This window comes from Manduca sexta, chromosome 21 (assembly GCF_014839805.1).
Source record: "Manduca sexta isolate Smith_Timp_Sample1 chromosome 21, JHU_Msex_v1.0, whole genome shotgun sequence".
Classification (NCBI taxonomy): Eukaryota; Metazoa; Arthropoda; class Insecta; order Lepidoptera; family Sphingidae; genus Manduca; species Manduca sexta.
Window position 1 is genome coordinate 6,427,021 of NC_051135.1, and position 23,581 is coordinate 6,450,601.

At 33.3% G+C, this 23,581-nt stretch overlaps 2 protein-coding genes across 5 annotated transcripts in view; one reads left to right on the forward strand and one right to left on the reverse strand.

Moving 5' to 3' along the window:
• LOC115445018 (lachesin) overlaps positions 1 to 23,581 on the reverse strand; it is an 87,848-nt gene that overhangs the window by 48,837 nt on the left and 15,430 nt on the right. For both annotated transcript variants that reach the window (XM_030171069.2, XM_030171058.2), the window contains exon 2: positions 6,348 to 6,469. In XM_030171069.2, coding sequence (XP_030026929.2) covers positions 6,348 to 6,469 — 122 coding nt within the window. The remainder of the gene's footprint in view (positions 1 to 6,347; positions 6,470 to 23,581) is intronic.
• Positions 427 to 3,768, forward strand: LOC115445007 (facilitated trehalose transporter Tret1). 3 transcript variants are annotated; one of them, XM_037441018.1, is made up of 4 exons: positions 427 to 451; positions 885 to 1,043; positions 1,451 to 1,589; positions 1,765 to 3,768. In XM_037441018.1, the coding sequence occupies exons 2-4, from the start codon at positions 960 to 962 to the stop codon at positions 3,045 to 3,047; spliced, it is 1,506 nt and encodes a 501-aa protein (XP_037296915.1). In that variant the 5' UTR covers positions 427 to 451; positions 885 to 959; the 3' UTR covers positions 3,048 to 3,768. The 3 variants fall into 3 exon arrangements, with proteins under 3 accessions (XP_037296915.1, XP_037296914.1, XP_030026907.2); XM_037441017.1 differs by lacking the exon at positions 427 to 451 and adding an exon at positions 559 to 723; XM_030171047.2 differs by lacking the exon at positions 427 to 451 and having other exon boundaries at positions 560 to 1,043.

The window sequence follows — 23,581 nt, forward strand, 5'->3', positions numbered from 1 at the left end:
AACAGGTTTAGAAACTATTTATTACTTTAAAAAACAAGTTTGATACTCTTTTGCATTTATAGTTGAGACATGTGCCAGTATTAAGAATGTTGTATCCACTCTACGGAATTGTACCGAAAAAACACGCTGTAGTATTTACATATGTCTATAGTATGTATTTATTTACTTCAGCAGTCGTAAAGAAAGCACATTGCATGTAAACGATATAAAAACATATTTATTTTAATGGCATTAATAATAACAGCTGCAAATAATCGTAAACTGTTACGTCAATGAGTAATTTGTAAACTGAACATAATTCTATAGTATTAAAAATCACAGCTATGTTGATTGTATGTCATTAAATATAACTTACTTGTATTCAGCTTGCGCTAGCCGAATACGAATAAGTTTGAAAATGCAAATCAAATAATTAATAAAACAAAATATAACAAAAATCTAAAAAAATAATGTAACTAAAATAATTTTTCTTAATTTTAATGAAATAATTATTCAAATTAATTTTAATAAAAATCAATAATTTTCCTCTTTACGTCATGACATCCTAATATCGGACGAATCCTTGCAAGGTGTAAGCGGGGAAACAAGTTTTATCGAACAAGTCACCGCTGGCAAGTTGAGTACAAATATCTGGATCTCACTCGAATCTACGCTGTGCTTAGCGATGGTTGTCCAATCATAATTTATTCTAATGATAGTGTAAAATACAACTGTAGTAGCTAAGTACGTAAACCGTTAGGAATTTTCGCACTAATCAAATTACCATAATGTAAATGCACATATTATACCAACTCTGAATATAAACAAGATAAAAATAAAATCGAAACGAAAATTTTACACATTAATGTATTCTGTTAAATCTCATAATTGCATGTAATTTTTAGTGATGCGCATTATCGTCTGAACTAAGTGACATTTAATAATCAAGTTTTAATAAACGTTTACTAGTTCAGTGCATTATGGACTCCAATTATAAAGAAATAAGTGTGCGTGATAATATTGGTGAAAATAAAAAGTGCTCATGGATGCCATTTATAAAACAGGTATTTATTTCTTTTATATACAAATCGATTGCCTCGACGGCGTAGTTCTATCACGGTACGACTGACTACTGCGGTCTCGGGTTCGAACCCTGAGTCTGGCGGTGATTTTGGGTTCATCTACTTAGTATTAGCCCAGAGTCTGGAATTTGCGCTCGACGTGGCGATAGACTCACTCCCCATCATATTATTGGATAAAACACGCACGGCGAAAAGTTTGTGCACCAGTTGCGCCTCTGCCTACCCCTACGGGGATAAAAGACGTGAGTGTGTGTGTATATTTACGACGATAGATAGACGTTTCAAGTACATTGGTTCGTTGGAAAAGTGAAAAGAAATTTGTGTCACTGTATTATGTAGGGAAGTCCGCAAGGTCCGTATGGCAATTCAATGTGGTTTATATATTTTAGCTCACCATTTGCAGTGGAGTATGGACTATATATTTCATGCTCGGATTATCTTCGGGAGCGCCAACAGTGTTCATCCCACAAATAAGAAAGGAGGCAAACTCAACAGATGCAGTCAGTGAAGAGATGGAGTCATGGCTATGTAACGTAAATCAGATATTTTAAAAAGCGCGCGAAATTATACCGATGATACGTTTTCAATAACGAATTTATTTGCTTAATTATTATTAATCGCGCGAGTAATAATGAACGTCGTAGGTCGTTAGATGTCACACACAAAACAGATTTATATTTATTGTATTTATTTTTATTTTCAGCATCTGTTATAGGATATGGAGGACTGCCATGGGTGCTAATATTACCAGTATTTACCGAATTCGTCGGACGAAAGATACCTTTTGTTATTCTGTGCGTAAATTCATTAGTAGTCTTCATAGTCTTCTATTTTAGCACAAACACGACACAAATTTTAATCAGTGAAATAATGCAAGGCATGGCACAAACTGGCGCGCATACCATACTTCCCGTTATCATCACAGAATACACGTCGGTCAAGTACAGAGGAATATTTCTTACTATCAAATCAGCGTCGTTCTTTTGGGGAATATGGGCCTCGAATGCCATCGGCACGTTCTACCCGTGGAAGAATATTGGCATACTGGGATTCGTTTGTTCTGCTTTCACTCTGACTGTTCTCATTTGGCCGGAATCGCCGTACTGGCTGGCTACCAAAGGAAGGTACGAAGAATGCACTACTTCGTATCACTGGCTGAAAGGATACGACAAAGAATCAGAAGAAGAACTGGAATACCTGATAAAATCCCAAAAAGAGTATCGTAAAAGCCATGCTGAGGATAAAAGAACGCTACGTCATCGGTTTGTAAATTTTTTGAGGACAACAGTTTGCAAAGAATTTTATAAACCTATATTACTGTGTATGGTGATGATGGGTTTGTGTCATTTATCAGGTAAAATTGCTTTTGGTATTTACGCCATTCACATAATAAAGAAAATCACGAATAGCGAACCAATGGCGTATAGAGGCATGCTGATATTAGACGGCGTCACAGTACTTGGAATGTATATTGGATGCGTGTTCGCAAATTTTCTAAAAAGAAGGACGCAGCTACTTGTGGCTTCGACGATTGGCATGGTATTTTTGTTCATGACCTCTCTTTATTTATATTTGATAAAATTGTCTGTGATTCCTGAAAACGATATTTTGTCTATTGCTTTCTTAATATTGTTTTCGGTGACCATAAGCTGCGGACCAATTATAATGAGCACATCGATATACGGGGAGTTGATACCTTTGAAATTCAAAAGTTCTGCCATGTTTATAATGGGCATATTTAGTGATGCACTCATGGCTACAGTTTTAAAAATTTCTCCTTTCTTGTTTAGAATCTTCGGTTTACACGGTGCTTGTTTATTCTACGGACTGTCAGCTACTTTCTGTATTTCTATACTATACAAATATTTACCGGAGACTAAAGATAAGTCGCTTCAAGAAATAGAAAGTTATTTTACGGACAAATCCGGCGAAGAAGGAAAGGAACTAATGAATCTCAAAAACGGTGAAAATAAAAATATAGCTTAATTGCAAAGTGAAGGAGGATAATTAAATTGTAGATTTTTTAAAAACTACATTATTTATTATACTGTAGAGTACATAATCATAGTTCTGAATAGGTTGTTAAATTAGTTTTGTTAAGTATGTTAAATAATACAAGTATAATTCGTACTAGTCTAAAGTTCGATGAATTATTGTGCCTATAAATATTATACAGTAGATTTGATGTTTTTTTTTTTTCAATAAATTTCGACAATTCTGACTTTTTATTAATCATATTAGTTGGTATTAACTATTATAATTAACTTTATCCATTATTTCGAAAGTAAACTCAAAATTTTGGACATGAATACAAACTGCCGAAATACATATTTGAAATTAAAAGAAATACTTAATAATATATATTCCTTTTGTAAATTAATAGCAAACTATTTTTAGACGTAACTTACTACAAAGCTGTTGAGCTACTTAAATACTTGTTACTTAAATTCTTGTATAATGTTGATATTATTACTGATGACTTTACTTCATCAGTAATAATATCAACATATTATTACTGATGAAGTAAATTTTGTATGTATCTAACGCAGATTAAATTATGTAAGATTTTAACTGACCAATTTTATCTTTTAGCGACATATCATACCTTAATCGGTATTAAGTAAATAAAATTAAGTAATTTTAGTGAAAAAATATAATTCCTACGATGTAAATTTTAAACAATAAGAACTGAATGTCAATTTGTAATTGATTAAAATAATTTAGATAAACATTATGGTCTTATTCACTTCCCATTCTCTTAAGTGTTCATTATTTGTAAATTGGTGTCATACACGTATAATGCCATAGTATTAGGTCAAACTTGTTTTGTTACTAGTCGATTATTTTTAATAATCGCACTAACTTAAATTCCTGCATCTCCCCTTGTGAAAACTCTGTGATGGAAAGCCTAAAATATTACTCATTTTAAAATCGTTTTGTACGGTATTTCTCATCGCATAAATATATCAAATTCATTAAAATTTTCGATCTTTATAGTCTTAACACAATTTGAAGTGAACCTACTGATTTCTTATTTTTGCGCGAATGTTAAACATTGAAGTAAAACTATTTTTCGCGGTTTTTTATAATATAATTTTCTCTAGACTTTTCGAAGACTGCATCCTTTATAGTCATGAGAAGACTAACGTATATGTCATCTGCAATTGTAGTTACAATATCTGCTTAAATTTTATAATTGTTACGCAACATTTTGTAAAGTAAGAATTGAGTAAAGTTTAAATTTTCTTACATACCACAGAAAAATACATAATTACACTTTAAAAGTTATCTTGGCTTACCTTTCTAGAGATTTCCTGATTAGTCAGCCATTAAATGGTATTTCGCTTGTATGTATGTTTACTTATATAGATGTTTATCGTTAAGGCAAATTTTATTACCTGACTTCGACTTGCACGAAAACAAGTTTGGTAATTCTATAGTGTGTTGTACCGATGTAAATGCGTTTCGTAAGTATTGTATAATACTGATGGTAAAATAATTTTATTAATTAATATAGGAATTAAAAATGTGTTTATTTTCGGATTTATAACTGAAAAAATGTATACACCGATTGTTTTGTTGCCATATACAACTTAATATTAATAATATTTCAGTTACTTTTATCTTTATTAAAAGTTAGTTTTAGGGACGAGATAAATGCCTTGATAAAGAGTCTATGCGAATTCCATTGATATTTGCAGAATAGTGGAAAATAAATTAATGTTTTTTTAGTTCGACTGTACCAGTGTCGATCGTCTCTCGTATTTTAATATATTATTGTGTATTCGACGTAGGTCATTGCAAATTAACTCAATACTTTTTTTTTTGTGATAAATTAATGTGGACTTTATACATAAGAAATAAGATTTTTTTTCATTACCTAGATATCATGTTACTCATTATTCTTTCCGAATCTATGATTTTATGAATACCGAAAATATTTTAATATAATGTATATACTTGAAGTATAAAGAGTGTCTTTTGACATGCCAATATTTGTAATAGTAAAAACTATCAATAAAAAATAACACATTCACTAATAATTATAAGATATGATGCGTGACAACCCTAATTGGGCTTGTGAATCATTTGCAGGCGTGTGTAACCGGTATGCTCTCTAAATAGACAAGGTATGGCGACTGGGCCATCATCTTTTTACGAGTTACAACTTGACATTATTTTTTTTTTCATTAGGCGCCTGTCTGAGTGCATAATAATATGTACGGTCTAGCCGCTATATCTTATATTTATTAAAGATTCATATTTTTTTGACTGGCTCTTTTTGCAGCTAGCAATATGTTGGGATAAATAAGAAAGTACATGTCATCAATCATATTACATGTACAGAATGATTTAAAAATTATAGAGATCACCGATTAAATACCTTAATTGATCTCTAAGTCAATGTTTTTCCTGTAGTTTATAAAATTTGTCTTGTTATTATTTTCAACATTATTTATTATCTTAATAGATCATATTTTATCATTGATCTCGTGTATTTTTTTAGATAAATAGCATTCACTTACAGTCGTTTTCAATAAACGATTCCTATCTCAATCTTCAATCTGATTCCTAGAATGAACCAATCAAAATAACTCATTTGTAAGCATGACAATAAAAAAATTGCTCTGATTCCTGTAATTTTGAGATAAATAAAAAAAAGCGATGGGATTCGGTTATTAAAAATGGCGGTGAATAATTCTACATTACATTATGCAAGCCAGTTAAAACTCCAGATATCAAGTTGCACAAAATACGAGTAAATATAAAAAATACAAGTATTTTAAGCCATTCCAATGTCCTGACTGAACATAAAATTACACCTTTGTGTCTCATTTTATTAATTTTTATTAACAAACTGAAGTGTTTCTATTTCAATTGTTTTCTATTTGTATTCTAACTATGCATTACTATATTTCTTTCTACCGAAAGCAGCAGTACTCATGCACTGGTGTGTTCCAGTTTGAAGGACATTGTAGCATAATGAGTATATATTTTTTTTATTATATATAAAGTACACCTGATGGTAAGTATAGGAGTGGGGTCCGATAGAATTTCGACTGACGAGAGATAACCCCTCAGCGGGCCGATACCCGAACAAGACTCACTGACGTGGGTCATTATGGCGTTTTAACACCTTGTGTACGGTGGTGGCTATCGAGGCGGATATAAAATATATCCTACCACCAGCTGCGCCTGCTTACTGCGCGAATAGTACAACAAATATTTACAGAAAGGTGATAGTCAACTAAATTCAACTACATCTCCGATCAATTAACAACTCACCCTGTATTTGGAGAGGTTGTTGACGACGCATGTGAAGTGCACGTCGCGTCCTTGTGTCACCGTGTGGTTTCCCAGCTCTTGAAGGAATTCCGGCTCCAATTCCGCCTGGACCGGCATCTCTCCTGCAATGTTACGAATGTTGTAATATTTTGTGTTTTTTGGTCTTAGTTGATGGTCATGATTATTTATTAAAAATGCATAAAGGGATCAAGGTAGACATACGAATACGATAGCGATATACGAATTGCAATGTAAACATTGTTTAATGATTATTAATAAATACATTCATTTATGTTGCATCGTTTCGGTGCAGGAGAAATGAAAAAGCTTGTTAATAAGGTTATTTAATATAATAATAATATCAGAAAATAATGTATGCCAAAAAAATTGTACTTGAAATAAATTTAAAATTAAAAGTTGACATATCCAATGAACGAAAACATGGTAACGGTATTATTAATTTTATATGTCTTAGGACTTTACGGCTACATCGATACTGCATCATCTTTTACAATTTTGGCTGCCTTACAAAATTATGTGTAAAGCATCAGAAAAATGAGTAATTTATTTATCTCACTAACTTTGACCATGCAAAATTCTGTAAAGATAAATAATAATAATAATATCAGCCCTGTATTTTATACTTGCTCCTGTACTACTGAGAGGGTTTAGGCTTTAGTCCTCCATGCTGGTCTAGTGCAAGTTGGCAGACTTCACATATCTTCGAAATTCTTATGGAGAACTTATCGAGTATGCAGGTTTCTTCCCTATGTTATCCTTCACCGTTAAACCAAGCGTTCATTTATAAAGAATACATACATAACTTTAGAAACGTCAGAGGTGCGTGCCCTTGGGTTTGGAACCTGCGGACATTTGTCTCGCCAGTTCGGTCCATTCACAATATGGCTATCGCCGCTCCTATAACTGTTAAATACTTTCCTGTCTGAATACTCGTAATATTTTTCAAATATGCAATATTTATATTCATTTTATTAAGTATTTTTTAAATTAATTTTAAAAGTATGAATGGCTGTATAGACCGGACTGATGGAAAATCAGTTACGTTCCAAAAATTACGTCACAAGCCTTACTATATCATAGCTGGTTGTAATTATAATGTTAAAATAATACTGGATATAAAATAGTTTAAAAACTTCCAGTACTTAAATGACTTAAACTTATTGTATAGGTTTGAGTGCCACGCGCGTTTAAGTCATTTCCCGAAGGAAAATAATCAAATTAAAATAACACTTATCTTCTAAGAGATAGTGTAGCTTTCTATTCGTGATTGTTACAATCGCCAGTGTTTGTTAAGATTACTCGATGCAAACTGACTTGTAAAGTTTTTCTTTTTTATTATATCAACGTAAAACTGTGGAATGACATATTATTTACATTGCGTAGCATCACGCTATTTTCCCTTATTGGCGGTAGGCAGAAATGTATAACACAATATATTAACTGGGATCCATGTAACAAAACGAGAACTAATCACCCTTTACCAGGCCCGGTACCTCGCGTGGCGTAGTTGTAACGCGTACGCGATACGAGTACGACTACTGCGCATAGGTCCTGGGTTCGAATCCGGAGTAGGGCCAAAAATAATATTTACTGGGGTTTTCCTTCTTAAAAATTACTCAGTCGTAGCTCGGAGTTGGGAAGTTAGTGGTGTGATACTCTCATGCCTCGAAAAGAAGGTAAAGCTGTTGATCCCGCCCTGTACTCTTTCCGGTCATGTCGGATTGCCGCTGGACTATGGTAGTGAAGGAATAGAGGATACACGTATTGCGCACTCACTTGTGCACTATAATATCTCCCGCGTGCCTGGCTGATCTTCGAAGAGATTGACTGCTGAAGCCTAAATTCGGTTAGGAAAGATTCATCAGGCCCGATACAAGACTCAATTGATATTTGCATTCGAACTGAATAATGCAATATTGCTTTACCCAACTCCGAAATTAAACCTAAAACCTCAGCACTACAATTGATGTACAGAATAACTACGCCACAAGGCAGATTAAAAAATACATTTTGCATGCTATATGGTATGTTACTAAGTTCACATGAGCAACGTTGATACAAAAATGAAATACTGTACACATTTAATCAACGTTCCCGGAAATGACGAGCGTTGCTGATTTGATTAGTGTTATTATTGTGTCGTCGAGTCTGATCCTATTCCGCAACTATTACGAACCACATGATATTTCGTCACAGTTCAATGATACCGAATATGTTGACGGTAGTTTGGAAATTTTTGTAGTAATCTACCTTAGGTGTTTATAGCATAAATGCAACTAAGTATGAAATAAAGGTATAGTTTATTACGTTTAAACATTTAAATATTCAAATATTATGTGCATATGCTTATGGGTTTATTCCTTAAGGGATAGGTGGATGAGGTATTAGCGAAGTGAAACACCTCGGATCTGATTTTTAAGTGATAAGAGGTGTATGTTTTTGCTATATTGGACACTAATCCCGCTTCTCGGTCAACTTCCACGCATTTGCTTGTATCGACAACTAATATATAGTTATCTTAGCTAGGCATTGAACCAAAAGCTTACGGGTTACGACCGAAATAGGCTGGAACGTTATCAAAGAGACGATTTTAAATTCTCACATCGATAACGTATTAGCAAATAACATATTTTATGAGAGATTTTTTCCTTAATTTCCAATAATAATAACAGCACTAATTAATCAATTAATTTCATTGAGGAAGCTCCGTAAGAACTACTTTATCCACTTCAATGAATTTTCTAACAGATTAATATCAAATTTTCCCGAAGTGGAAAGGTCTTAACTTGTCGATGTCGCGACGTAAGAATGATGATAAAAATATTTGATTAACTTTTTTTCACGAATATTTTGGTTTTACAAGCTTTAAGCAGCGTTGAGTGGAAGATTACTTGGTTTTCGCGGATATTGTTCTGTCAATTTTAATATAAGGTAATAAAGATTAATGTTATTTTTATAACAGTCAGGAAGCGAGTTTGAGTCTTAAGATTTTGATGAACCACAGTGCCAGGGGAGTTATGCTTTAGGTGCATTGCTGACATTTAAAGAAAGGAACGGAGGTTAAGTAGTGAGGCCGCTTTAAAAGCAAAAGAAAAGCCGACATTTAACGCGGATTTACGAGACAGTAACCCTGCTATTATGAAGTTGCCTTTTATAATGTTATATGTATTAATAAACAGGTAGGTCGATTATTTCATATTAATGTTGCGAAAGGCATCACTAGCTTTCATGGCATGTTTAAACGTAGTTAGTTACTTGACGGCATTTATAAATGAGTATAATATCATCTGATTTCTGTTTAACTACTCCTTAACCCGCAACAATAGATAACATAGCCCATTTACATTAAAATTACATTTGAAACCATTCTACTTTATATTAATCGATTGTACCAATTTAATTTTTTTAAGTTGGAGTTTTTAATTGAACCTGCTAACACTAAATGAGGTCGGGTTTATTCGGGCGACGCGGCAGCTTCGTATATGTATATTTAACATAGGAATGATGCTCGGATTTACCTGGGAACAAGTAAACTCCACTAATAGGGGTTAATACCTGAGAGTATTGTGGAGCAGGTGCAAGTAACTCGCTATTGTCTTGTACGTTACTAGAAGGACATTGTTCGGAATTGTAAAGTAAATAAACAGTTTTCTTTACTTATTAGCGTAATAACAGCATAATATGATACTATAATAATAATATAATAGTTATTGATACAGCTGAAAATATACGCGCACGTTAGAGCACAATGTAATATTATTTTATAATTATAACATGGTTGTAAAATGCATAGATGGAAGTAATTTATACTTATAATAATAATTTAAAGTTAACTTATTAAATTCTATTAACAAATTCAGAAATGATATATTTAATTTCTGAAAAAGAATAGTACGTATATGATTTTTTGTAACGTAAATGACGGTAAGGTGGTGGAATTTTAAATACATATTATGTAAGTAGGTAGTCGGTAATAACTGTATCTCATCATCTTTTGAGTTGGAACATATATTTATTCGATCTAGAAAGAGAAAGTACGATTTTGAATAATATAGTTATTATTAAACGACGGGAGAAAAAGGACAATATTAAAACCACGACAAAATCCGAAAAATAGTTTAATTTTAAAGAAATCATTAAGTACAAAAAAATATTATTTAAATATTCTATCAAATTTTATTGACATCGCTCTATTCGTTATGTTACCAACATTTGAACTTTATTACTAGCCATCAACTAAAACTGACAAATAAGACAAGTTTTATACTGGGAAACTCTGAAATTGCTTAAGAATTTTCAACAAACTTGCTAACATGGCTGATATCAAGATTATTTGTAACCTAAGGAGCGAGTACAATCCTGTTAAGTATTTTATAACTTAGGTATAGGTTCATTTCATGTGAAATCTTTCGACCCTACATAAGGAAAGTCGATGTAAAACATTGAATGCATAGAAAACATAGCGAACCCTTCACATATATGTTACCGGCAATTTATATAATTCAGGCATTGTTTACAAAATCTAGGTACAGTATAAAATACCCGGAAAATCCGGGCGATGTATGAAATATTAGGTAATGTGTACAATTCCAAGGGATGTAGTACCCGCTGGTCCACCGAGACTAGTAATCAGTATTTTTTAAGTTCTTACCTATCTATTTATAAAATTACGTATACATAAAACACGTTTTTACTCTTCATACGACGTATTTAGTTTACTACTTGAATGTCGAAAAAGTTATGTGACAGAAATCTTAAAGTTGGTTAGGTTAGGTTAGGTTGGAACTGTGTATATGCAAGAACATAATGAGGAAAGCGAATGTACTATGTCAGCGGCTAGAAAGCACCATAAACTATTAAATAACAACTTTTACGCACATTATCGGCTGTCTGTTTAGTATTGTATAGAATACCTTGGTATAGTATAAAATAAATATTTCAAACATTACTTGGACGTTTTTATTGCATTGCCTAGGTAATGACTAGAATACCAGATTTTAGATTACCGGTAACATATACATTAGTCGTTCGCGACCCGAGTCTCGAACATAACTTAGTCATAGTCACTACTTAACTGACAATATAATTATGTATGTTAAGAGCTTAACCGTATTAACTGAAGAAGAGTAAATATTTATTATTTTATAAACTAAGCCTACTAAGTCTTCGTCTCTATGACCGTTGTACTCTTGAAAGTGACTCGAAATGTATCAATATGTTCATACGCCACGTGAGGTTATTTGCTTGGCTGGCTTGAGGCTTAAAATTAAATTAGGAACCCGAATTACTGTAATGAATAACTGACGACTTTTTAAATCATCGATTGAAGTCGCAGACGACAGAATCGTCTTAATTACTATTAATTATTAAATTTTACTTTGATAAATCATGCTGGGTTAGGAGAGATACCTGTAATGTACCTATGGCCAAGATTATATGCATCTGAATGGGGATTATAGTTTCTGGTCAGATCAGATACAAATTCTTATCGCGGGTAACTAAAGCCTTTTTTTAATAGAAAAACAGAACTTCGATGTGCCTGAAATCAAACTTATAATCGCACGATTCTCTGTCCTAATATGTTTGTCGCTATAGAATCGAACACACACATTAAATCTTATAATAATAATAACAGTCCTGTATTATATACTGTCCCACTGCTGGGCACGGGCCTCCTCTATTATTCAGAGAGATTAGGTCTTAGTCTACCACGCTCGCCTAGTGCGTATTGGTAGCCTTCACATACTCTCAAAATTCCTATATAGAACTTCTCTTCATAAGATTTCCTCATGTTTTCCTTTACCGTCAAACAAGCGATAATTCACAAAGAATACAAACATATTTTTTGAAAAGTCAGAGGTGTATGTCCTTGGGATTTGAACTTGCGGATATTCGTCTCGGCAGTCCGTTCCACACCCATCTACGCTGTCAGCGCTTTTTGAACTAAGCAGATTTTATACTTCAATAACGGAATTTTCCATTGACGGTTGTAAATGTCGAGATATTTGTTTTGTGTTTTTTAGATAAGCTTACAATCGTTGCCGTTTGGTGTATACTAAATTAGATAATTACTGGATTTATAATCTGTTTAACTATTTAATGGATTAAAATATTTCTGATTTTATTATACAATTTAAATCAATTTCATAACAAATATATTTTTATTCATCCAATGAAACAATAATATTATTATGAACATTTTTTTTATCCTACAATTTTGCAGTACCTATTCCTTTGCAAGACATCTGGGGAATACTAAGTTCTATGCTTAGTATATATATGTTGATATTTATTGTTGGAGATTGTAACCTTCGTCGTGACTTATTATTTTTTATATGTTCTATTTTTAGAACTAATTGTATTTTGTTTGCCATAGTTACTTCTCTTTAGTCCGAAATAAACACTCATGTCAATAACATCTTTTTACTAATTTTATTTAATTACTAAGAACATATACCATATTTACAACACGTTATCAGCACGAACGCTTAGTTCTTAGTTTTTCATGTTATTTAGTAAAATAACGTTGAATATATTTTTGTGTGACTAGGAAATAGTAGTAGTCTGAAAATGTCACATGAATCTGGAGATGTTTCGAGTGTGAAAAATTCCCCGTCGTCGAGCTCATCTTTTACATTTTCATGTTTGAGGAATAAAGATGGATATCCTACATGGAAATTTAAGATGCGCAATTACCTTATGCATGAGGATCTGTGGGAAACAATCGGTGGATACCCAAATGGAGACACAACCCCTGCCTCTACAAAGGTACGCAAAGACGCAAAGGCATTAGCAAAGATATGCTTATCAGTAGAAGGTGCAGCGATAACCCATATAAGATGTGCGAAAACTGCATCTGAGGCATGGACTTGTTTGCAAAAAGCCTTTGAAGATAAGGGAATAGGACGAAGATTATTTTTGGAGCGTAGACTGTACAGGTTGAGTCTATCAGAGTTCAAAAATATTGAACTATATATTAACGCAGTTATGTCAACCGCACAGGATCTTGCGGATATTGATGTAGTCATAGAGGACAAGTCTATTGCTGCAATACTTTTGGGAGGTCTAACTCCAAGGTATGAACCTCTCATTATGGCTTTAGAAAATTGCAATGTAGACGTGACTACAGAGTTGGTGAAAACAAAACTGCTTAATGAAATGTCCAAAGATGTGGCTACATCATTAGACTCTGTTTTTCATGCGAAGAAGAAGCCTAAGTCAATGAAGAAGAATATAGTTTGTTATGAGTGCAAGACACCTGGACATAAGAGACCAGACTGTCCACAGAGAAACAAGAAGGAGAAAGGCAATGCGGTAAATACCAATGATACGATATTTACAAGTCTTAATACTTCTGGAAACCCAAGAAAGGACATAATTTATGTAGATTCAGGTTGTACTAGACACATGACTTCTAGACGGGACTGGTTTCAGAATATCTCGATACAGAATCAAGGTACTGTTACTGTCGCAAATGGAGAACAGATTAAGTGCTGCGGAATTGGAAATATTTCAATAAACACGCCCGAGAACGTGGTCAACAATATTAGTGATGTTGCTTATATACCAGATTTGAAAGCTAGTTTGTTATCTGTATATAAAACTGTTGAAAAGGGTTTTATTTGTGTTTTTGATAAAAATGGATGTAACTTTTATAAATCTGATACTTTTAATTTTACAGGTGAATCTGTTGCTCATGCCTCGCCCTGTGGTGGACTGTACGTTTTAGATGGTACTGTAAATGTTTCCGAGAATGTGGCGGATAATTTTTGACACAAGATGTGCACTCTGGCTGTCAGGATAGTTATCAAATTTGGCATAAGAGGTTAGGACATTTGTGTCGTATAGGCATGAACCAACTGAAAAATCACAAGGTAGGTATAAAGTATACAGGAGTAGATAAAACTAGTTGTATCGCTTGCGTGGAAGGTAAACAAGCAAGAAAACCTTTCAAAAGGTTAGCGTTTAATAGGGCTACTTCCCTTTGGAACTGATCCATATGGATTTGATGGGACCGGTGTCTACAACTTCTTTTCAAGGAAATAGATATATGTTGACAATAGTAGACGATTATACGCGAAAAGTGTTTGCTTATTTTATTTCTTCTGAAACAGAAGTCAAAGATATATTTTGTGTGTTTCAATGTTTTGTTGAAAATCAGTTAGATAAAACAATTAAAGCAATTAGGACTGATGGAGGTAAGGAGTTCGTGAATAAAGAGTTTGTTGATTATCTTGCTTCAAAAGGTATTGAACATCAAACAACGACGCCTTATAGTCCTCAGCAAATTGGAGTAGCGGAACGCACCCATCGTTCGGTTACAGAAAAGGCAAGAACGTTGCTAGCTGAAAGTTCACTACCGAAAGCATTCTGGGAAGATGCATTCCAAGTTGCCATTTACCTTAAGAATAGGTCTCCTCATCGAGCCTTAGGTGGACAAATTCCTTATGACAAATGGTATGGACGAAAAGGTGATCTTAGCCATCTAAAAGTATTTGGTTGTAGAGCTCTAGTCCATATACCTTCGTGTCACAGGAAGAAATTAGGTGTCAAGGCACAGGAAGCAATTTTCGTCGGTTATTCTGAAAATCCAGGCACTTATATTTTTAGGGACCCTGCTAACCCACGAAAAGTTATTATATCCAGAGATGCAACCTTTTTTCAGCGCTAAAGCAGAAGCAATCTGAGTCTGTCGCACAGTCAGAATCTATATTGTTATTTGATGAGCAAAAGAGATTGAGTCTGAGTTTGATCATGACTGTCAATTCTATGACTGTGATGAGAATATCAGCCCGGCGGCTGAAGCAACTTTACCAGTAAATCTAGAAAGTGCAAAAGAGTCAGTGACTCTGGAAGAGCGAGAGTCTCTCAGTGACTTAAGGCTGCCTAGTGTGGAAGAAGTGACAGCGAATTTGGAACAGGAATCGCACCCTGAGCGCAGATACCCTTCCAGAGATAGAAAAGCAACAAATTTTTATAAAGCTTACAATACGTCAATGGTAGATTCTAATGAGCCTACGACATATTACGAAGCTACTCATGCCGATGATGCTGATAAGTGGCAACATGCTATGGTTGATGAGTATAGTTCCTTAAGGAAACTCCATACATGGAATTTAGTAGATAGACCTAACAAAAAGGTTATACCATGTAAATGGATTTACAAAATTAAAAGGGATGCTTATGGTAATATTATCAAGTATAAAGCGAGACTCGTCGTCAAAGGTTTTCATCAAGTTGAAAGTGTAGACTACAAGGAGACGTTCGCACCAGTGATTCGTCATTCTTCCCTCCGCACGTTGTTTGCGATAGCTGCAGATATGAAGTTGAGAATGAAGCACTTAGATGTCGATACAGCTTTCCTTAACGGAGATTTAGAAGAAGAAGTTTTCATGGAGCAACCTCTTGGTTTTATTGAAAAGGGTAAAGAAAACAAAGTTTGTTTATTGAAGAAATCTCTTTACGGTCTTAAACAGGCACCGCGAGCTTGGAATAAAAAGTTAAATGAAACGCTTTCTAAAATAGGTTTCATAGGAACTCCTTCCGAACCTTGTGTGTATACTAAACTTTTGGTAAAGAACTTGTAATATTAGGAATCTTTGTTGATGACATAATAGTCTTCTTTAATTCTGATTTGACATTTGACACTGTCAAGAATGATTTGTCGAAATATTTTTCATTAAAAGATCTCGGAATACTGAAATGTTATTTGGGACTACAAGTTGAAAGTGATTCCGAGAGTATAAGGTTGAACCAGCGAAATTATATTCTTTCTATATTAGAAAAATTTAATATGAAGGATTGTAAGGCCGTGGATACTCCATTAATTAAAAAGAATATGGAAAAAGAATGGATGGTCAAGTCGGTGAGTCTTATCCTTATCAAAACTTAATAGGATGCCTCATGTATCTAGCGGTAAACACACGACCAGACATCGCTTACGCCACGAGCTATTTAAGTCAATTTAATACGTGTTTTACTAAAGAACACTGGAATGCTGCTAAAAGGATTCTGCAATACCTAAAAGGTACCCTAAACTATTCATTGGTTTACAGGAAGAATAGAGAACCTTTAAAGGTTTTTTGTGACGCAGACTGGGTAAACTGTCCAATCGACAGAAGGTCATACACCGGTTATGTTTACAAGTTAAGTGGAGGTCCAGTATCATGGGAATCCAAGAAGCAACCTACTGTTGCGTTAAGTTCGGCCGAGTCAGAATATATGGCATTAGCGTCTGCCACGAAGGAAGCGTGTTACTTACGTCGATTTATATACGAGATAACAGGTATACTTTGTTCGAATTAACTTAGCTTCTGACAGCCAAAGTGCCATTAATCTTGTTCGAAATCCTGTACACCACAGCAGGACGAAGCATATAGATACTAGGTTTCACTTTATTAGGGAAAAGGTATCTAATAATATTGTTAAGTTAGAATATATAAAAAGTAACGATATGCCTGCTGATGTACTAACGAAGGCCCTCGGACCTCTAGCACACAAACGATGTGTAGTTAACTTAGGTTTAGAAACTTAATTATTTTATTTGTTTTGTTTCTGTCACAACTGCGATTAAGGGCGGCTGTTGGAGATTGTAACCTTCGTCGTGACTTATTATTTTTATATGTTCTATGTTTAGAACTAATTGTATTTTGTTTGCCATAGTTACTTCTCTTTAGTCCGAAATAAACACTCATGTCAATAACATCTTTTTACTAACTTTATTTAATTACTAAGAACATATACCATATTTACAACATTTATAAATAACGTTTAAAAAACCTTTCGATAGTCTAGACGTGAAAGATCATGAAAAATCAAATTTGATCAGATATAATTCAGGAACGTGCAATAAAAAATTGATCTAATATTGTACTATTAAACATTTAGCAATTCCTATGATCGATTAGTTCTTTTATAAAAGTGATTCTTGGAAATAGTAATGGTTTTTCATAGCTTCGTTTTCGTTTTTTTTTTGTGATACAACACAATTTGGAAGCGAAGAGTAAACATTTTCAAAAGGGAAGTCGATAATTATATTATATTCTTAACAGAAATTAGTAGCAATTTAAAGAACTATTAGATTTTAGCAAAGTTGGTAATTGTATTATGAACCCTTATACCAATGATAATAACTCATACCTGTAACGAAGACGCTAAAAAACGTAGCCAGCCACCAGGCTGTTTCGTCGACGTCGAATACATGTGTCTTTGGATGAAACAACTGCAACAAAAACATATAGAAAATGTTACCTACAATATCTCATGATAAACCTTCGGCTTATTGACGATTCTTATAATATTTTTATAAAGGGTGATCAGTTATAATCAAATGATCCTAGAGGTAATTGAAATCTTTTCGGTTAAATACTTAAATAAAAAAATATGTACATTGGTGTTACAAAAAATGTACGATAAATTGGGTAAAAAGTTGTATAATATTTATTTGGTATTTGTATTTCTAGTCAGATAGATTCGTAATAGAGCGAACATAATTCAAATGGGAGTAAATATTAAATTGCGGTCGGAACTTCCTAGGTGCAGCCGCGGACAAGGAGTAGTAATCTTATTTGATGAATAAAACATATACGCCTCGTTGTTATGGATTCAACAGTTTAAAAACGTTGTTTCTACTCATGGGATCAAACAATGTTTCTCTTAAAAAATCTTTTAAGTGTTGTGTTACTTTATCTTTCAGGTATAACTATTTGTTGCTTGCGGCTTCATTTTTATAGAAGTCGTTTTTTTTATAAAATGTTACTAATTTTACTCAACAGTACTAAATCTGCAAATGACCCGTCAGAATTGGTCATGTCTTTAAACATTTAACCTATCATACTAAGACAGAAAATAAAATAATAAGTGTGTTTAGATTTTGTAAGGTAAGAATACAGTTATAAAGTTAAAATAGAGTGAAGCACATTTAATAAAGTAAAATAAAATATGTATATTTGTAGTAGTATTACCGACCTTCAATGATTATTATTTGGCAAACGTCTTTATGGCAATGAATAAGTATAATTATAAACAAACAACAATCCTCTCTGAATATTCAAGGTTCAATGGTCCCGAATTTTCTATAAATGGCAAGTGCTAAAACGTCAACTTAAAGTAATCAAACATGAAATAAATATTTACCGATTTCAATATATGTCAGTGTTGTGTAATTATTTGTACAAAACATTTTTTATTTATTTTATAAAGCTGTATTTGATGTAATTTTTTTTATATCTGGCAAAGTCAAAGCCACTGCACCTGATGGTAAGTGGCGTGGAGTTCGGTAGAATAAGAAGAAACTAAGTATTACAAGTCTAATTTTTAAGCGCTCTACTATTTGAATCTTGACGCTGGTAAATACTTCAACGACGTATACAAGTAATGTGTTTTATTACAAGTATATGCAGGTGGTGTAGCTGTATTTGTTTTTTCTTTGAATGACTAGATGAGCTTGCAGTTCGCCTGATGGTAAGCGATACGACCGCCCATAAACACTAGAAACACCATCGAACACCTTGAATTACAAAGTATTGTTTGGTACATCACCGCGCTCGCCATCCTGAGACGTGAGATTTTAAGTCATTCATTTATTACAGCATGATTACGATGCGCGGAGGTCTCGGTTTCGATCCTCGGGACGGACAATGTGATATTGGGTTTTTCTACTAAGTATCAGCAAGGAGTTTAATCTTTACCCGATATGGCGATAGGCTAGCCCTCTATCACATCATGGTGCCAATTATGCACTGCGGAAAGTTCGTGCACCAGTTGCGCCTCAGTCTACCCCATAAGGGATAAAAGGTATGAGTGTGTGTGTGTATTCATATGGTATCAAATTTTATTTTAGTCTATACGGCTTGACCTACTATATTGTGTCTGATATAACTTAATAAGCATTTAATATACTACAAACTTAAAAGCAAACACCGTACATATAATACATTTTTAATAAAAAAAATATACTTTTATTTGAATAACACCTTAAAAATAACGAGCGCTTACAGCAAAAAATTATAAAGACAAAGAAGAACGAAACAAAAAGTGTGTAAATAAAAATGGGTTCATTATAATTATTTCAGAAATCTTCGGAACCATCAACCGCAATAATATCTCCTTCGAAATAACAAGAAATGGATCAACAAAGAGGTTTCCTCAAAGGAAATGAAGCTTGATCCTGACGCTGATAATAATTTGAGTTTCATTGAAACGGATGGGTTGAAATTTATTCGTATTTTTCTGTACTATTGGATTTAATACGGTTGCGTCTGTGACTATATTTATATTTGAATTATCTTATTGTTTGGGTATAAGGGAAAACTACTGATTCGCTGAATACATGAATAGCGACAAATATTACATAAGCAAAACTTGTTTTTTGGTCGTGGCTCTGCCCGCATAAGACCTATTCGGAATATAGGGTCGACTGTGTAGTTTACCGGGATAAATAGCCTGTATGTTATTTAGGGTATGGTTTTACTTGGGTAAATTTCATCCAAATCCGTTCAGCTATTTCTGTATCTACCTATACTAGCAAACATCCAAACATGTTCGCAAATATAATATTAGGTACTGATATTTACATACAAATACAACTTTGGAATATTGTTTAAACCTACTGTTTCTGATTGAATACAGTGAATATAATATAGTCTCATAATATGGGTAATAATATAATTTCACATCTCAGAAAATATAATATTAAAATCAGAGCGGTCTTTTTAAAAAGGTTGCCTTTGAAAACTTCCCTAAAATTAAACACAGAAGGAGACGCAGTTAAAGTAAGTAAAGGTGCACAGCGTCAGTCGAGACTAAGTAGCAAGACAGTACTTGTGAAGGATAATGTATTCATTATGTGATGCTGGTCCGTTATTCTTCCTTATTATTCAGGGTACGCCATTTTTAAATAAATCAATAAGACCTTGTCGCGTCTAAAACTTAAGATGTTAAGTAATCTTTTAATAAGGAAGTTATGTCACATGATTGTTTGCATTTTAAAGTACTTGATGTCAAGATAACGTAGTTATTTATTAGCAAATATTCGTATGTTTCGTATGATTTTTTTTGCGAAGTTTTAAATTTAGGCAATGATTTTGTGCAAAAGCGTTTTAGTTTTACGAATCTGACGACAATAAAAATCAAATGGAAAATCAGGGAATGCGAAATAGTTGATATAAATAAGCGTTTCTAAAATAAATTCCATTTCTCGTCACTCAACATTCAGCGCGAGCCACAATTTTATTTTAAATGCTTTCACATTTTAAAGACCGCAGTAAAAAGTAAATATAAATTTAAAGTTTGACTTACACTACAATAATCAACAATCGTAGCGTGAAGAAATAAGAATGATGCAGATAAAAACATATCTTCCTTTGTTCAAACGCTTGTTTGACATCCATTATCTTTCTGGTTTATTAGCCAGTATTATCCCACTGCTAGGCAAAACCCTCCCCCTTTACTAAGAAAATACATTACTATCACGGTTTTGATACGGTCGAGATAGGCCGTAAACATAACAATTATCTGAGGGTGTTGTTCGTTGATTAATAGTAAAGCTACACGCAAGCCTGCACACAATATGATTTTACGGTATTTTCCTTAAACTTTTGACGAACTAAATACACGACCAAATAGAAAGTAGGTAGCTTATAATAACAAGATACATGTAGCAGCTTATAACTGACAGGATATTAGTTGCCGGCACCCAAATTTCTGGAGGCTGGTAAACACACTATCGTTCCAGACTAGGATGTAAATTAATGGGGTGTGTTATGTTTCAGGCGAAATGTGTAGGCATATGATGTATATATGGACGGGTAGATGACGGGTAACAATAGCCTCTGCTTTCGTGTTTCCTATACGTATAAATAATATGGGTTTCCTTTTAGTATAATACAACGGCTGCTTAAAAATATTTTGATATATTTTGGCGTTTTTTTTATACTTTTTAGTTTCAAATAATGATTTTATTTGCAGGTACAGTAGAATGTTATTAATAAAACCAAATATATTTCGGTATTTTGTAAACGTATGTATCATAATTTTTGCATACCTACTCAAATATGTAAATGAATACAACTTTTACATTTTTGTAATTCCCCAGACGTAGACTCAAAACCTCGAATCGAGAAGCCGTCACATTAACGTCCTTACAAATAACATACAATTAATTATGTCTAACATGAGATGACTATCCCATCTCATTAACGATACTCATAAAATGTTAATTTAATTTTGTCACGCGGAATGCGGTTTAGCAGTTCAATGCACATCTTAGTTACTTATATGTAGTTCTTACTTATCTTTAAGAACTGGTATGGCATAGCTTACTTTATTTTTAAACTTGTAATTGTAAACAAGTTATAAACACTTATGGGAGACATTGTTGCCTTTCTGGTCAGGTTGGTACTTTTTTCTGTAGTGCGCATTACTAGTAATCTAAATGGAATTCTTCGTAGCAGATTGTAAGCGTCCTTGCGAGGTCATGGATGTGCGCCGACCGTTTTATATATAACGTTTCGTACACATTGCGGTATTTTAATCTGTCTACGCTATCATGAATTTTAACGTGTGTAGACTTTAAGTAAACAGAAAGTAAAAAAGTGCCCCAAATTAAATATTAATATATTTTATTTATTTGCGTTGTTTTTATACTAATGTCATGCAAACAGTTTTCATATAAGCTTTTTTTTTAAATTAACGACACATTTCTAAAATGACATATTGTAACTTTTTTTTCAATCTTTATAAAACTCATATAAAATAGGTATTTATTCACTCAACGGGTGTAACGATGAGAACTCACAGTAACGTCTCTCTCTAATCACGATCACGCGATGGATTGCCAGCTTGTGGTCTTCAATTCTAATTAATAATGAACTTACATACATTTGATTAAATTGTTCATGTAAATCGTGGAGTCTAACAAATAATGAATTCAAAGCATTGATCAATTTATTGGACAAATATAGAAATATACAAATAAAAATATATTTCTTTTATTTTTGTGGGATTTTTAGGGTGCAAATTTAAAAATGTTTGTTTATTTCATAATGTAAAACTACATGAAAATTTATTTTCTTCGTTTATATTATTGTATATTGTAAATTTCTGCAAAGTTTTAATACAATAGGTAACATCGGTGTTTTCGCATACAGCTCTTAACGTCTGCGAGATATAGACTTTAAACTTTAAAGGTATTTCGAAGACTGAACAAAATGGAATAGATAAAGGTTATTAGTAGTAGATAACACGACCAGATTGTTGCATTGCTAAAACGATAGAAATAAGCGCGTATTGTCTTGGTTAGTTATTTAGGTCACACAATAACAATTACTATTCCTTTTCAAAACCGAAAGACTTAATCGGTTTTAAAATCTTAATTCGAAATTCGAATTCATGAAATGAGCACTTACACATACAAGCTATAATTCTTGAAAATCAGTGAAGCGTTTACTTAACAGGGATATAAATACAATTTGAATAATAGAAACAACGATCTATCATAATCGCAGGTTACTTTTATTCCAAAACCCTAAAGTTGAGATAAATTGTTGCGTAGTTTTACGTCATTCATATGCAGAGACTATATTGTCTAGCGAGTCAATAGTTTACGTGAGTAGTTTACACATCGACAGGCAAATTCAAAAACCGGTCGCTGTTTTATACCTAACCCGGAATCCAGACTATTTAAATTAAATCAACACGCAGACGGCCTCCGCATGTTTATGTTCTTAACTTATTCTCACGTTAAATATTTGGCACTAAACTGTGCAACTGGCCAAAATTTTACTGTTCATCAACCCGCTATGCGTATTGAATTGCGGCCGAAGCCTTTGAAATTTAAAAAACCCACTGTAATGTATGTATTTTAATAATTACAAATTGAGGGTAATTTTGTAATAAGTTCAACGGTCCGTACGGTCGCGCCACTCATCGAATATACGTCTGATTGTGATGTCGTTTCATTACTCGTCCTAGTATTCTAGTTATTCCTTAAACAGTTCACCTACAATTATATCTCAAGAAGAATTCACAGCCCAGTCACCGCTTTGAATGTTTAAGAATTATTAAAGGACGAAAAATTTAGTTCGCAGTTCTATATCTCGATTTTCTAATATTCTAAGTACGTCCTAACTATAGAGGCCGTTTCAGGCCGGTAATCTAAGACTATTTACAAGATCTAGATACACAAACACGTCCATGTTTTTCTATGTGAAATA